At 39.7% G+C, this 14,396-nt stretch overlaps 2 protein-coding genes across 2 annotated transcripts in view; one reads left to right on the top strand and one right to left on the bottom strand.

The window, feature by feature from the left end:
• The window catches only part of HAUS6 (HAUS augmin like complex subunit 6), a 44,253-nt gene extending 40,101 nt beyond the window's left edge, over positions 1 to 4,152 (top strand). Inside the window, exon 17 of the mRNA XM_028107270.2 lies at positions 569 to 4,152. Within this exon, the coding sequence (XP_027963071.2) occupies positions 569 to 630 (62 nt within the window). The 3' untranslated portion in view covers positions 631 to 4,152. The remainder of the gene's footprint in view (positions 1 to 568) is intronic.
• A 1,447-nt stretch (positions 4,153 to 5,599) lies between these two features.
• On the bottom strand, positions 5,600 to 7,211 carry RRAGA (Ras related GTP binding A). The gene has a single exon (XM_028107315.2). It carries the CDS (start codon positions 6,942 to 6,944, stop codon positions 6,003 to 6,005), a length of 942 nt encoding a protein of 313 aa, XP_027963116.1. The 5' UTR covers positions 6,945 to 7,211; the 3' UTR covers positions 5,600 to 6,002.
• Between the last annotated feature and the right edge of the window lie 7,185 nt (positions 7,212 to 14,396).

Genomic DNA, 14,396 nt, shown 5'->3' with positions numbered 1-14,396 from the left:
ATAAGGCCACTAGTCATACAGGTTTAAGTGCCCACCCTACTCCAGAATGACCTCATCCTAATGATTATATCTTGAATGACCCTCTTTCTAAATAAGGCCGCATTCTGAGGTACTGAGGTTAGAAGTTCATCATGTCTTTCTGGGGGACACAGTTCACATAACAGTATTAATTACTGAAGCTGGATAATGGATACATTGGGTTGACGATAATTCTCTTTATTTTTGTATGTCAAAAATTTTCATCATAGAGATTAAAAAAAAAAACCCTGTTCTTAAAGCGTGTTAGAGCAAGCATAGATTTGGTGATACAGATTCATTATTTATCACTGATTTTCCCATGATAATTAAACACTGGTATATTAAAAAGTATTCTAAGAGGGATGTATTGATACTCTCTGGAGAAAAGGTACCTCAGTGAGAATAATGGTAATTTTTATCATAATCATTTGCATGTGAACATTTTATTTAAGAAGACTGAAATTTGCTACTATTTGGAACTTGTCCTGTTTAATTTTTTTCTTTGTAATGTTTGATTATCCTTTTCTCTTTTTTAAAATCACCTTTGCAGAAGAAGAAATCTTGAATAAGAGCCTTGATGCTAACGAATTTCCATCAGACTTGAAGAGATGAAGCAGAAGCCCAGTTAATTTAACTATGATATACTTAAATTTCAAGCAGTGTCACAGGATAAAAACGGATTTATAATTTAAATACATGTTGGAAGTATAACTCTTTTTCTAGGTCTAAAAAATCCTAAATAATGCCTTTTAGCAGACTTTAGTTTTTAGGTAAAGAGAGTATGTTTGGATTTTTCTCCTTGTATGGATCTGGGGTTAAAAAATGTGAAGTATTTGGGAAGCAGACATCAAGTTTTGTGAAGCCATTTTGATTCCTTGAATAATTTGTAAGCATTAAGTAAATAGCAAAGTATTAGTTTAATTTATTGTTACAATTTCAGTTGATTAACAAACAAGTGGTTTTTGATATACTTTTATTAACTGGTTAACATAACCATTGAATACTGATCTTTCATTTTAGGGAAATACATAACTTTTATTGTTTCTTTATGGAACATTATAGTACTAGCCAAAAGAAGTGAAAAAAGTAGTACCTTGGGATGTGTAGTCAAGGTGAGAAAAGTTCAAGTTTGGGAAAGCTCTAAACGGGCTTAATGATTATTTAAGTAGTACGTTGGTCCTGGAAAATGTTTGATGAAATAAAGTATATGTGATGATAAGTGAAGACTGGGGCAGAATGAATTTAGAAAAAAGGAAAAAGATGGAAGATGACTAGACACTTTTAAGGAACACTGTCAAACTATAAATCCATTCAATGGGTTGTACAGCAGGTTTATATTTAGTCTAATTTAGACTTTGAGAATTTAATTTAACCCTAGTTTTATATTTTAACAGAAAAAATGTAAATTAAACATTTATTAGTTTCTGTTTACTGTTGTTGGTTTATTTGGGGGCATGGTTTTTGGGAAAGCAGGTAATTTTTATTGTTTTACTTTCCTTCTTAAAAACCATCAGTATGCCACAGCCTATGAATAGCTTCAAAATAACTTGAGAAAACTGAATTCGGTGTACTTGCTCAGTGTCACAGTTAAGTCAGTGGTAAAGCTAGGATTTGACCCTATTTTCCTTCCTTAATATACCATAAGACCTAGAAGTAACTAAAAGGCCAGGCTAAAGGATATGGCCACAGGAGTTGGCCTCCGATTGACCTTGTGGACTGAGTGGGAGTCAGGTGAGGCCTCCCTTAACAGTAACGTGCCTCACTCTGTCATGACCCTTCGCTGAGAAAATGGCTTGTCTCCACCATCAAAGTGTATACATGCCGTTGCCCTCTGAACCAGGAGCAATGCGCATGCACTGGAAAGGTGATAGCACCTATGGTACCCCTCTGTCTAGCCCCAGTTCTTAACCATCAAAACCTTGTCCGTTTGTCAAGAAACTGATAAGGAGAGAAGTTGAAGGGGAGAGTTCTGGAGGTGGTTGGGTTTAACTGTTCATCTTCCTTGGCTCATTTTCGGCTTTTGCTAAGTTGTTTGATCCCAGTTTGAAGGCCAGTCTTTTTGTGAGAAAAGACCAAAGAAAAGCACATATAACTTCCTTATTTTGCAGTGGTAAAGAAAGAGGAAGAGCAGTTTCTCCTGGGGTGCTATATTCCTTTATTAGTTAATACAACAAATGAGGGACTGTAGATCAACTGGAAAACTATCCTCTAGTCTGCCATAAGAAAACCCACTAACCTGTAAATCCAGAGTTAATGTATTAGGGAGGAGGTAGGGCTATTAGCTTCCACAACGTGCCAGGGCCATTCCTAGACATGAAAACATACTGTTTCATTCAATTGTCATAACTCTACTGTTAGATAGTGGTTATTGTACATATTTCACAGTGATACTGAAGCTAGGGAGCTTAAATGACTTGTCTAAGGTGGACTCAAGGAATCATCTGGGAAACATCCTAAAAGCTGTAGATTCTGTAGGTCTAAAATGGGGATTAAGAACCCACATTTTAAAAATGCTTCCCTGGTAATTCTTAGGTTCAATAATAAGATTCAGAAGCACTGCTTGGGGGGATATAGAGTCACATTTAGCCTTGGGGTACCTTAAAGAAGCAAGTGTATTATTATATATGTACTGCTTTAGAGGTTAATTGATAAGGTAGTGCAACTTCAACAGTAAGGGCGGGAGGCCCTTAATTACTGAGAATCAAAAGATCAAAATGTCTCTGGACAATATGGATTTCCAAACACCACATTGTTAAGTGAGTCATACCTGGAATAGGTTGGGAGTTCGGCATTCTTTCCTGTCCTTTATATGCCAGTAGTATTAACAAAAATATCTCTGATTTATCAATTTCTCCTAAACCATTGTGATTATGACCTAACTGCCTTCAGGCTCTTCCCTCTCCAGTATTGCCTGCAGAGCTGCCTTTTAACTTTAGGACTGTTTTGATCACTTAGTTTAAAATTCCATTAATGGTTTATCGCTAATTCCAGAATAGAGTTAAAATTTAAAGGCATATCGTGTCCCCTATGTAGATTTCTCTATTCCCCTTCCACTATCGTTTCCCATTTTTTTACTGAACTGCTTTTGTTCATCGTGGTTCTTTAGAAATCTTAATTCACAATTATAGCTGTCCTTTAGGGCTCAGACCAAATGTCACTTCCACCTTGGAAGTCCTAATCAATCCTTTCCATATTCATGGACTTAGCTCTTCTCTAAAATCTATAGTTTATCTTTTATTCATTTAGTATTTTTCACGTAGTGCTTTTATCATTTTTTCATGGTTGCATGTATGTGATCTTTCCAGTCATACTGATGATATACATATGGACATACGTACCTTTGTAGATGTGGGAGGTGTGTGTCCACACATACATATCCTCAAAGGGCCATGGATCATCTTTAGCAAATACTTAAGTATTGGAATTGTTTTCTTTGCCTCCTATGTGATGGGATTAAAATAATGGTAAAGAGGGCTACTTACTGCTCTAAATGTACTTTTTCTCATTACATTCATCACAGATGATACAGAATGTACCTCGTTTTATTCACTATTTGTAAGATAAAGGTGTGTAATTGACTTCCATGTCAACTTGAAACTTTAGTAACGAATGACCGAATGTCCTAATTGTTTTAAATGTTTAAAGAGGAGAAGCATGTAATATTTAACATGAAAAATGTTACCAAGTGGAATAAGAGTGTTTGAGGCAAAAAAACAAAAAACAAAACAAAAAAACCAAAAAAACATTTGGGAATTTAACTGAAAAAATACAAGTATTTTGAAACCATTTTTTACCATGATCTATGAAGTCAGTTTTATCTAAGGGAGAAAAACAGAATTCTTGAGAACTTTATAAAAGGAAACCTTATTTTTTTCCCTACTCTTAGAATTCTAAATTAAACAAATGTTTAAGGAAATTTTCCATAATGTAAAAGTACTTGCAAAGGTAAAATTCTCTTTTACGTTATCTTGCAGATACACAGTTGCTTTCACCTTAGGCACTGTGCCAGTCCACATGCTCTATTTAAAATATTTGTGAGTCCTCTATGGGACTGTTTATAAATATGTTCTCTTTACTATAGCCTTGAATAAACATTCAATATTATACCACCTTGCTCTGGAATTTCCTATATAATATCAAAAAGAACTATGCCCTGCACATCCTAGAATGATCACATATAAAGGTCTACCAGTAATTTAATCAACAAAAGAAATTTGAGAGGTTAAGTGATTCGGGTAAAAGTATTTTGTTACTGCCATTTTAATTAGATTTACTAAATGCGGTATTTTAAAATGATTTTAAAAAGGAAATCTATCAAGTTTTTCACATCTTGAGTCTTTTAACTTACTGCCAAAGGCCCCATGTAGAAGAGTTTAATAACTTAGATCTGAATAGCTTCTTGCTCTTCACGGGTAGGGACTTTGTCATCCACAGCTGCTGCTATAAAGGTCTTGGAAAAGCTAAAGCTCTATTCTATTTAATGTCTGTATTCAAAGGTAATGCGTCTTTTGTAAAATGGTGAGAAGAGTGTATCAGAGAGGTCTGGCTCTAAAATACTTAGATTTCATTTAAAAGCGTAAGGCAGTTGGAATAGAACATTTTAAGGGTTTTCTGACTTCACTGTACCACATTGCCACTCCAAATTAGGAACCTTAGAATCATTCCCTAAAAACTGGCAATCTTAAGACTGATCCGGTATTAACCAATTTCCAGATAGATAAAGATGGGGAAGTGAATTTGCCCAAAGTGAACAAAACACTGTTCTTTGAGAAGTCGCTTAACTTTCCGGGCTGCAGCTTCCTTAATCTGTAAAATTAGGGGAATTATATGAAGGTGTAGTGTACACCTGAAAAACTAAGATTTTTAGGATTAACTTTTGTTAATGGAGGAAGTAGTGGGGAGTAATGGTCAAGAAAGGGGCAGGTCTATAATCATACTGCCTAGGTTCAGCTGAATGACCTTAATAAGGTCATATCAGTTTTCTCACCTATTAAGAAATAAAAGTAATCTACCTCAGGTTGTGGATTCAATAAGATAATACACATCAAGTACTTGAGTACGTGGCATTTAGTAAGGGCTCAAACATTTAGCTAGGCTTCAGTAATTTGGGAGTAGGCATTTAAGGGGTGGGTGGGTGGGGGGAGAATGGCTCAGGTGGTCGTACTGATAGCTGACACATAGTACTGAGTATGTCAGGCACCATTCTAAGTGCTTTCCATGTTTTAATTTTTTTTTAAACAATCCTAAAAGTAGAGCTACTCTTACCCACATTTCACAAATGAGGAAACAGCAGAATGAAATTAAGTACCTTGCCTAGTTCACAGGGCTAGCAAGTGAAGGGAGAATATGAACTCAACTCAGGTGGTCTAGCCTCAGAGCCCCTACTCTTAGTTGCTCTGCTTCCAGCTGCCATTCACTATCGCTAAGGTGATGGGGACTAGATCACAAAATTAACCAGTTAAATATTACTTGTGGGCAGTCAGAATCTTTAGGTTTATACATTAGCCACCTTCAAGTTACTTCAAATAAGACCATATTTTAAATTGCTAACAGCAAATGTTTATTCATGGTTGAAGCCAAGAAGGATTTATAAATGCATTTTAATACCTTGCTGATAAAATAGTAACATTCCATCTTTGCAATCTTGTAAGGAACACAGGAAGATACTGTAAAGGCTTTAACGTGTATATCTATTATAACCAGATAATCAGAAGGCGCACACGCACGCACACACACACACCACCTACTTTAGTGTTACACCATACCAACTTTTCAGAAAGGCCATCTTGAAGCTCTACTGGATAGCTGAGTAAATAGCGTCCAAGGTTTAAAGACGGGGGAGTAGGGAAGGAAGATGGAAGTAGTAAGCAGCACACATGTCAAAGCCCACTTTTAAGCACAGGACATTATGAATATAAAAAAAAAAGATGCGCGGAAGGGGGGAAAGGCAATTCAGCATTTTCAGAAAGGGCATTTGGTAATATTCAACGCATCAGGAGGCTGTGCTTGGGACCATCCACTCTCTCCAGCTTCTCAAAGTGTTTCCTGGCATTGCGGATGTTGATCAGAGTAGCTGCAGAAGGGATCGACGGATCCGACATAACAACCATCACGTACGTGTTTGATGTGAAGATGTCGATGAAAGCAGCGAAGTTAGAATTCCGAACCTCCATGCTCTGGAAAGAAGCGGCTAATTTACTGCAGCTCAGCTTGAACTGCTTAATGATGTTGCTGATCTTCTCAAACCGGTGGACATCACGCTGCTCTTTGCACTGGTAATGGGAAATGACCAAGAACGTAGCTCTCTCGAACAGCAGGACTTCGTCGGCCTCAATAATTTGGGCAAAATTCCTTAGGTTCATCTCCAGCTGCTGAACATTGGGAATCAGCTGATAGACAATACTGGACCAGGCTTTGTAGAGCGTTTCGTCCCAGATGGAGGTTCGAAAACAAGCGCATTCCAGGGGGCGAGACAAACGCCTCAGGTCTTCCTCTCGCTCTTTAAAAATCAGGTCACGCTGATCCTCCTGAACCAGATCCATTTTGTGCACCAGGCAGAAGATTTTGGCATCGGGAGAGTTCTGGAGGATGGCCTCCAGACACGACTGGTAATAATGCATGTCCTTTTCCAGTTCGCGGCTCTCCACGTCAAACACGTAAATCAAAACCTCGACGTTCCGGAAGATGTTGTCCCGCTGGCTGGTGAAGTAATTTTCCATGAAGGTGTCCTGACCGCCACAGTCCCACAGGTTGAGCACCAGGTTGCCCAGGAATCGGACGTGGGAGTGCTCCACATCAATGGTGGCACCCAGACGCCGGGTGTCGCGGGCGATATAATTTGCAAAGATAATCGACCGCATGCTGGTCTTCCCTGACCCGCTCTTCCCCATCAACAGCACCTTTTTCTTCATGGCTGTATTTGGCATCACCCGCCGGAGCCGCCGCGGACTGGGCCTCAGGGCGCGGCCTAACTGCAGCGCGGAGGGAGGGCGGGGTCGGGGCTGGCGGGCTCTCCGCAGGCCGGGCCGCGCAGCTGTGCGGTCGGCGCAGCCGAAAGCGAGAGATCTGGGCTGGAAAAGCCGCGGCAGGGGCGAGCTCTTCCTCGGAGGCGAGCGCTCTGGCTCAGGTGGCTGCAGAGCTTCGGTGAAAAGCTGCCCTTCCGGAGAACCGAGCCGCGGCGTCCCAGCGGCCACCCACTTCCGGCGGCGATCTCGCGAGAGCGCCCGCGCTCGGCGCTCAGGGCCCAAGGAGCTTTGAGAAGCTGCTCTCTTAATGAACCCGAGCTGGGGCCACCCGAGAAAGATAAAATGGAAGGGGAGCCCAGCAGTCGGGTGCAGGTTTTCCTCTTTAAACTGGGTTTACGGTTGCAAAGTGTACGTATGCGGTCGGTTGGGAGAATGCTGCCATCTCGTGGCCAAATGTCCCCCCACCCAGCACAGCACAGCTCAGCTCGCTTTCGGAGCGCGGTGTGCTCCAGTGGGTTTCGGTCAGGGCCGCGCGCAGGTGAAGCGGCGGAAGGCCGGACTTATCAGCCCAGCGAGGCCTCCTCGGATTCCCTGGTTTGCTGCGTACGAGGGCACGATAAATGAACACTGCAGATGAGGAAAGTGAGACCTGGGAAAGTTAGGTGACTGCCCAGTGCTACACGGTGAGATGGTAGTAAATCCCCACTGGGAGATGGACTGACTCCCAGTTGGTGCTTTTTCCACTTGGAAGCAAGTTCCTTTCTCACAGCTCCTTTTACGGTAGCCTCAGGCTTCAGAATTTATGATCAGAGTCCCAAAGCTCGAGGAAATTACGGTATAGAACCTATGCAGTGGCTCAGTCCTCACGATAACCCTATGAATAAACAACCCTATTTTCAAGTGAGTAAATCCAAGCTTAGAGGGGCTAAGTAATTTTACCAAGTTACACACCTATTAAATGATGCGATGCAATTTGTCTATTTTTAAAATAGAAATTGTATATATTTAAGGTGTACAACGTGATTTTGATAGTGAAATGATAACGCAGTCAGACTAACATACCTTACAGTTCTCTTTCTGTGTGGTGAGAGCACGTGAAATCCACTCTCAGCAAATTTTAAGCGTTCAATACAGTATTAACTACAGTCATCGTGTGGCAGGTTAACTCTCGACACTTACTCATCCTGCATAACTGCAACTTTGTACCCTTTGACCAATATCTCTCCATTTCCTCCACCTCCTTGTGCCCGGAAATCACCATTCTACCCTCTACTCCTATGTACTTGACTTTTTAAGATTCTACATAGTTGAGATCCTGCAAGCTTTTTTCTTTCTTTGTCTAGTTTATTTCACTCAGCATAATGTCATCCAGGTTCATTCATGTTGTTGGAAATGACAGGATCTCCTTTTTAAAGGCTGGATAATGTTTCACTGTATATACAAACCACCATTTCTTTTTAAAAATTTTTATTATTTTTTATTTTTTTAAAAGATTATTTGAGAGTGAGAGAGAGCACACAAGCAGGGGGGAGGGGCAGAGGGAGAAGCAGGCTCCCTGCTGAGGAAGGAGCCCTATGCCAGAATCAGTCCCAGGACCCTGGGATCATGACCTGAGCTGAAGGTAGGAGCCTAACTGACTGAGCCACCCAGGTGCACCTCTTTTTTTTAATTGTAAAATTTTATTTTGATTTTATGTTTAAAACAACACACTTTGAGTTTTATGAGCCACCAAGAATGTTCTCTAACACTATATTCTACAAGTAGATATTAACGTAGAATTTACCTAAAATATATCAATAGTAGCTATTCCTCTCCTCCCTTGGAGAAGTTGAAGATTCTTTATTATTAGCATTCGATTTATTTAAATTCCGGTATTTATGTTGGACTGTAGTGATGGTTTTCCCCCCCAGTTTTACTGACATATAACTGATATGTAACACTGTATTAGTTTTAGGTGTATGACAATGATTTGATATATGTGTACATTGACAAATGATTACAATAAGTTTAGTTAACATCCATCACCTCAGGTAGTTACAATCCCCGCCCCGCCTTTGACCATGAGAACTTTTAAGATTACACTCTTGGTAAATTTCAAATATACAATAGAGTACTGCTAACTATTGGCACCATGTTGTACATTATATCCAAGAACTAATTTATCTTACAATTCGAAGTTTGTACCTTTTGACCACCTTCACCCTTTTTTCGCCACTTCCCAATCCCTGCCTCTGGCAACCATCAATCTATTTTCTGTATCTATGTTTGTTTTTTTAGATTCCACATATAAAGGAGATCGTATAATATTTGTCTGTCTTTGACTTATTTCACTCAGCATGCCTTCAAGATCCATTTATGTCACAAATGGCAGGATTTCCTTCTTTGTTTTGTTGGGTGAATAATGTATATTCTATAATCATATGATTTAATCTATATATCACATAATATCATAATAGTCTATATATCACATTTTCTTTCTTCATCCATTGATGGAGACTAGTTTGTTTGCATGTCTTGGCTACTGTAAATAATCCTGCAATGAATGGGGGAGGGGTACAGGTTATCTTTTCCAGATAGTGTTTTCATTTCCTTTGGATATATACCCAGAAGTGGGATCATTGAGTCATATGGTAGGTCTGTTTTTAATTCTTTTGAAGAACCCCCATACTGTTTTCCACAGTGGCTATACCAGTTTGCATTCCACCAATAGTGCACAAAGTTGCCTTCTTTCCCACATGCTCACCAACACTTATCTCTTGTCTTTTTTTTTTTTTTAAGAATTTTATTTATTTGTCAGAGAGACCGAGAGAGGGAACACAAGCAAGGGGAGTGGTAGAGGGCAAGGATCCTGATGCAGGACTCTATCCCAGGACCCTGGGATCATGACCTGAGCTGAAGGCAGACACTCAACGACTGAGCCGCCCAGGTGCCCCATCGTGTATAATCTTTTTGATGTGTTTTTGAATTTGGTTTGCTAGTATTTTATTGAGGATTTTTGCATCTATGTTCATCAGAGGTACTGGCCTATAGCTTTTTTTTTCTTTTCCTAGTGGTATCTTTACACTGGCCTCATAAAATAAGTTTGGAAGTATTCCCTTTCCTTTAATTCTTGGAAAATTTTAAGAAGGATTGGTATTAATTCTTATTGGAATCCGGTAATTTTTAGCAGTGAAGCCATCTGGTCCTGGATTTTTCTTTGTTGGGAATTTTTAAAAAAATTTTTTAAAGATTTTATTTGTTTATTTGACAGAGAGCACAAGCAGGGGAGTGGCAGGCCGAGGGAGAGGGAGAAACGGACTCCATGCTGAGCTGGGAGCCCTATGTGGGGCTCAATCCCAGGACCCTGGGATCATGACCTGAGCTGAAGGCAGATGCCTAAACTGACTGAGCCACCCAGGTGCCCCTGTGGGGAGATTTTTGATTGCTACTTCAACCTCCTTATTTGTTATTGGCCTGTTCAGGCTTTCTATTTCTTTCTTTCTTTTTTTTTTTTAAGATTTTATTTATTCATGAGAGAGAGAGAGAGAGAGGGAGGCAGAGGGAGAAGCAGGCTCTCAAGGAGCAGGGAGACCGATGCGGGACTCGATCCCAGGACCCTGGGATCATGACCTGAGCCGAAGGCAGACGCTCAACCATCTGAGCCACCCAGGCGCCCTTTCTATTTCTTTTTGATTCACCCTTGGTAGATTATATGTTTCTAGGAATTTAGCCATTTCTTCTAGGTTATCCAATTTGCATGCATATAATTGTTCATAATAGTCCCTAATGTTCCTTTTTATTTCTGAGACACCCACTGTAATGTCTCCTTTTTCATTTATGATTTTGAGTCTCCTTTTCTTCTTAGTCTAGCTAAGAAGAAAACTTTGCCAGTTTTGTTTTTTCAAAAAAACCCAACTCTTAGTTTTGTTGATTTTTTTTTTCCTATTCTCTATTTGATTTACTTCTGGTCTGATCTTTATTATTTCTTTCCTTCTGCTGACTTTGGATTTAGTTTATTCTTTTTTCTAGTTCCTTGGGTTGTAAAGTTAGGTTGTTTCTTTCAGATCTTCTTTTTAAATATAGGCGTTGATCACTATAAACTTCCCTCTTAGTATTGCTTTTGCTGCATTCCGTAGTTTTGGTAAGTTGTGTTTTTGCTTTTGTTTGTCTCAAGATATATATATTTTTTTTGTTTTTTGTTTTTAAAGATTTTATTTATTTATTGAGAGAGAAAGAGAGCACGAGATGGGGGAGGGTCAGAGGGAGAAGCAGACTCCCCGCTGAGCAGGGAGCCCGATGTGGGACTCAATCCCGGGACTCCAGGATCATGACCTGAGCCGAAGGCAGTCGCTTAACCAACTGAGCCACCCAGGCGCCCTCAAGATATATTTTTTAAAAGATTTTATTTATCTGTCAGAGAGAGATAGAGATAGAGAGAGAGAACCCAAGCAGGGAGAGTGGCAGGCAGAGGGAGAAGCAGGCTCCCCATGGAGCAAGTAGCCCAATGTGGGACTCGATCCCAGGACCCTGGGATCATGACCCGAGCTGAAGGCAGACGCTTAACCGACTGAGCCACCTAGGCGTCCCTCAAGATATTTTTTGAATTCCCTCTTGATTTCCTATTTGACCCAATGTTTATTCAAGAGTGTGTTAGTTTCCATGTATTTGTGAACTTTGTTTTCTTGCTGTTATTGACTCCTACTTTCATTTTTTTGTACTCAGAAAAGATACTTGATATGATTTTGATCTTAAATTTGTTAAGACTTGTTTGTGATCTAACATGTGATCTATCCCAGAGAATATTCTCTGTGTGCTTGTGAAGAATGTGTATTCTTCTGCTGTTGGGTGAAAAGTTTTATATATGTCTATTATGTTCATAGTGTATATGTCTCTTTGGTATATAGTGTTGTTCAAGTCCACTGTTTATTGATTTTCTGTCTGGATGTTCTATTATTGCAAGTGGGGTATGAAGCCTACTATTATTGTATTGGTGTCAATCTCTCCTTTCAGGTCCATTAATATATATATTTTTTACATATTTAGGTGCTTTGATGTTGGATATGTATTTGTAATTGTTCCTTTTGAGTTGACCCTTTTAGCATTATGTAATGACCTTTGTCTCTAGAAACAGGTTTTTTCTTCTTTTTTTTAAGTGGGGGGGCAGAGGGAGAGAGAGAATTTCAAGCAGGCTCCACACACAGCATGGAGTCCGATGCAGGGCTCAATCTCATGACCCTGAGATCATGACCTGAGCTGAAACCAAGAGTCCCAGGCTTAACTGACTGAGCCACCCAGGTGCTCCTCTACAAACAGTTTTTAAATTTTTTAAAATTTTAAAAAATATTTTTATTTATTTATTTGAGAGAGAGAAAGAGCGAGTGAGAGAGCACAAGCAGGGGGAGTGGGAGAGGGAGAGAGAGAAGCAGACTCCTCGCTGAGCAGGGAGCCCGATGTGGGGCTGGATCCCAGGACCTGGACCATGACCAAATGAAAGGCAGACGCTTAAGTGACTGAGCCACCCAGGTACCCTACAAACAGATTTTGACTTAAAATATACTTTGTCTAAGTATAACCATTCCTACTTTCTTTTGATTACCATTTGCATAGAATAACTTTTTCTATCCCTTCACTTTCTTATTTGTGTTTTTGAATTTAAAGTGGGTTTCTTATAGATAGCATACCATTAGATATTGATTTTTTTAAAGATTTTTTAATCTCTTTTTTAACAGAGAGAGAGACAGCAAGAGAGGGAACACAAGCAGGGGGAGTAGGAGAGGGAGAAGCAGGCTTCCCGCCGAGCAGGGACCCCGATGCAGGGCTCGATTCCAGGACTGAAGATCATGACCTGAGCCAAAGGCAGACCTTAACTGACTGAGCCACCCAGGCGCCCCTATTTTTTTTTAACTTCAAAAAGCTTTATTGAGGTATAATTTACATATTATAAAATTCATCCATTGTATATAAGTATATAATTCCATCACCACAACTCAATTTTAGAATATTTGTCAGAAGACTGACAAAGTTCCATTGTGTCTGTTTGTAGTCAATTTCTGCTCCTACCCTGAGACCCAGGCAACTACTCTTTTGCCTTCTGTCTCTATAAATTTCCCTTCTCTAGGAATCTCATGTAAATGGAATCACGTAATACATAGTTTTGAAAATATCTGGTTTCTTTCTCCTAGCATAGTTTTTGAGGTTCATCCATATTGTAGCATGTATTAGTATATTTTTATTGGCGAATAATATCCATTGTATGAATATGCATGACTACATTTTGTTTGTTCATTCTCTAGGTGATGGAAATTGGGGTTTCCCGTTTTTATGTCACTGTTATGAAAAATGCTACATGAATGTTCATATCAAAGTTTTTGTGTAGATATGTATTTTCATTTCTTTTTTTTAAAGATTTTATTTATTTATTTATGAGAGAGAGAGAGAGAGAGAGAGAGAGCATGAGCATGGGGCAAGGGCAGAGGGAGAGGGAGAAGCTGACTCCCAACTGAGCAGGGAGCCCAACACAGGACTTGATCCCAGGACCCTGAGATCATGACCGAAGCCGAAGGCAAGTCACTTAACCAACTGAGCCACCCAGGCTCCTCTCATTTCTCTTGAGGAAATACTGTTAAAAAACAAAATTCAACCAAATAAATTTGAAGCTCTAACTGGTTTTATTAAACAACTCATGAATTATGCAGCATCCCATCTAGCAAGTTTATTGGAACTTGGAACTTTATATGGAACTAACTTGTTGCCCAGAATGGAAGGTTTTTATAGATGGAAGGCAGGGGCAAGAAAATTATTAGCAAAAGAAAAGGATCGTTCCAGATGATGCTGTTTGAGAGGGGCAGGGAGCTAGAGGTCTTATCTCGCAGATTACCTTATCTTTCTTTGGGGGTTGGAGAGGACCCAGGGGACAGACTTATGGGCACTGATGGAAAGAAAAAATTTCCTCACTGACCAGTTGAGGCCACATTTCTGGGGGAGGTTGAAACTGCAGTTAGATTGGGTAGTAAGCCCCGGTTTGGGACCTTGGTTTAAGTGACACCCTGTTGGGCTTGTAATTTTCTTTTTAAAACAATACTTAAAAGTGGAATTGCTGGATCATATGGTTAAGTATATGTTTAACATTTTAAGAAACAGCCAGACTTTTCTCATATCAAGCAGCCGTACTATTTAACAGTCCTGCCAGCAATATATGAGGGCTCCACTTTTTTCATATCCTCAGCAACAGTGTTGAACTATAGCCATTTTAATGGTTGGGAAGTGGAATCTCATTATGGCTCTAATTTGCATATTTCTCTTTTTTTTCTTTTTTTTTTTCCAAGCAAAAATTTGAGTGTATTTTCCTGGGAAAAGGGTCCTTCCCTTCTCACAGACCCAAGAGTAAGTTAAGATCTCGAGCTAAAGAAAAAGATTAAGCCAATCGCAGGCTAC

This window comes from Eumetopias jubatus, unplaced genomic scaffold (genome assembly GCF_037043125.1).
Source record: "Eumetopias jubatus isolate StellerSeaLion01/CBP00866 unplaced genomic scaffold, mEumJub1_p1.0 scaffold_15, whole genome shotgun sequence".
Lineage (NCBI taxonomy): Eukaryota > Metazoa > Chordata > Mammalia > Carnivora > Otariidae > Eumetopias > Eumetopias jubatus.
The sequence above is the reverse complement of the archived record's forward strand: the minus strand, read 5'-3'. Positions and strand labels throughout refer to the sequence as shown.

Coding starts and splice junctions, on each gene's coding strand:
- RRAGA (XM_028107315.2), bottom strand. CDS start 6,944: ATGCCAAATACAGCCATGAAGAAAAAGGTGCTGTTGATGGGGAAGAGC.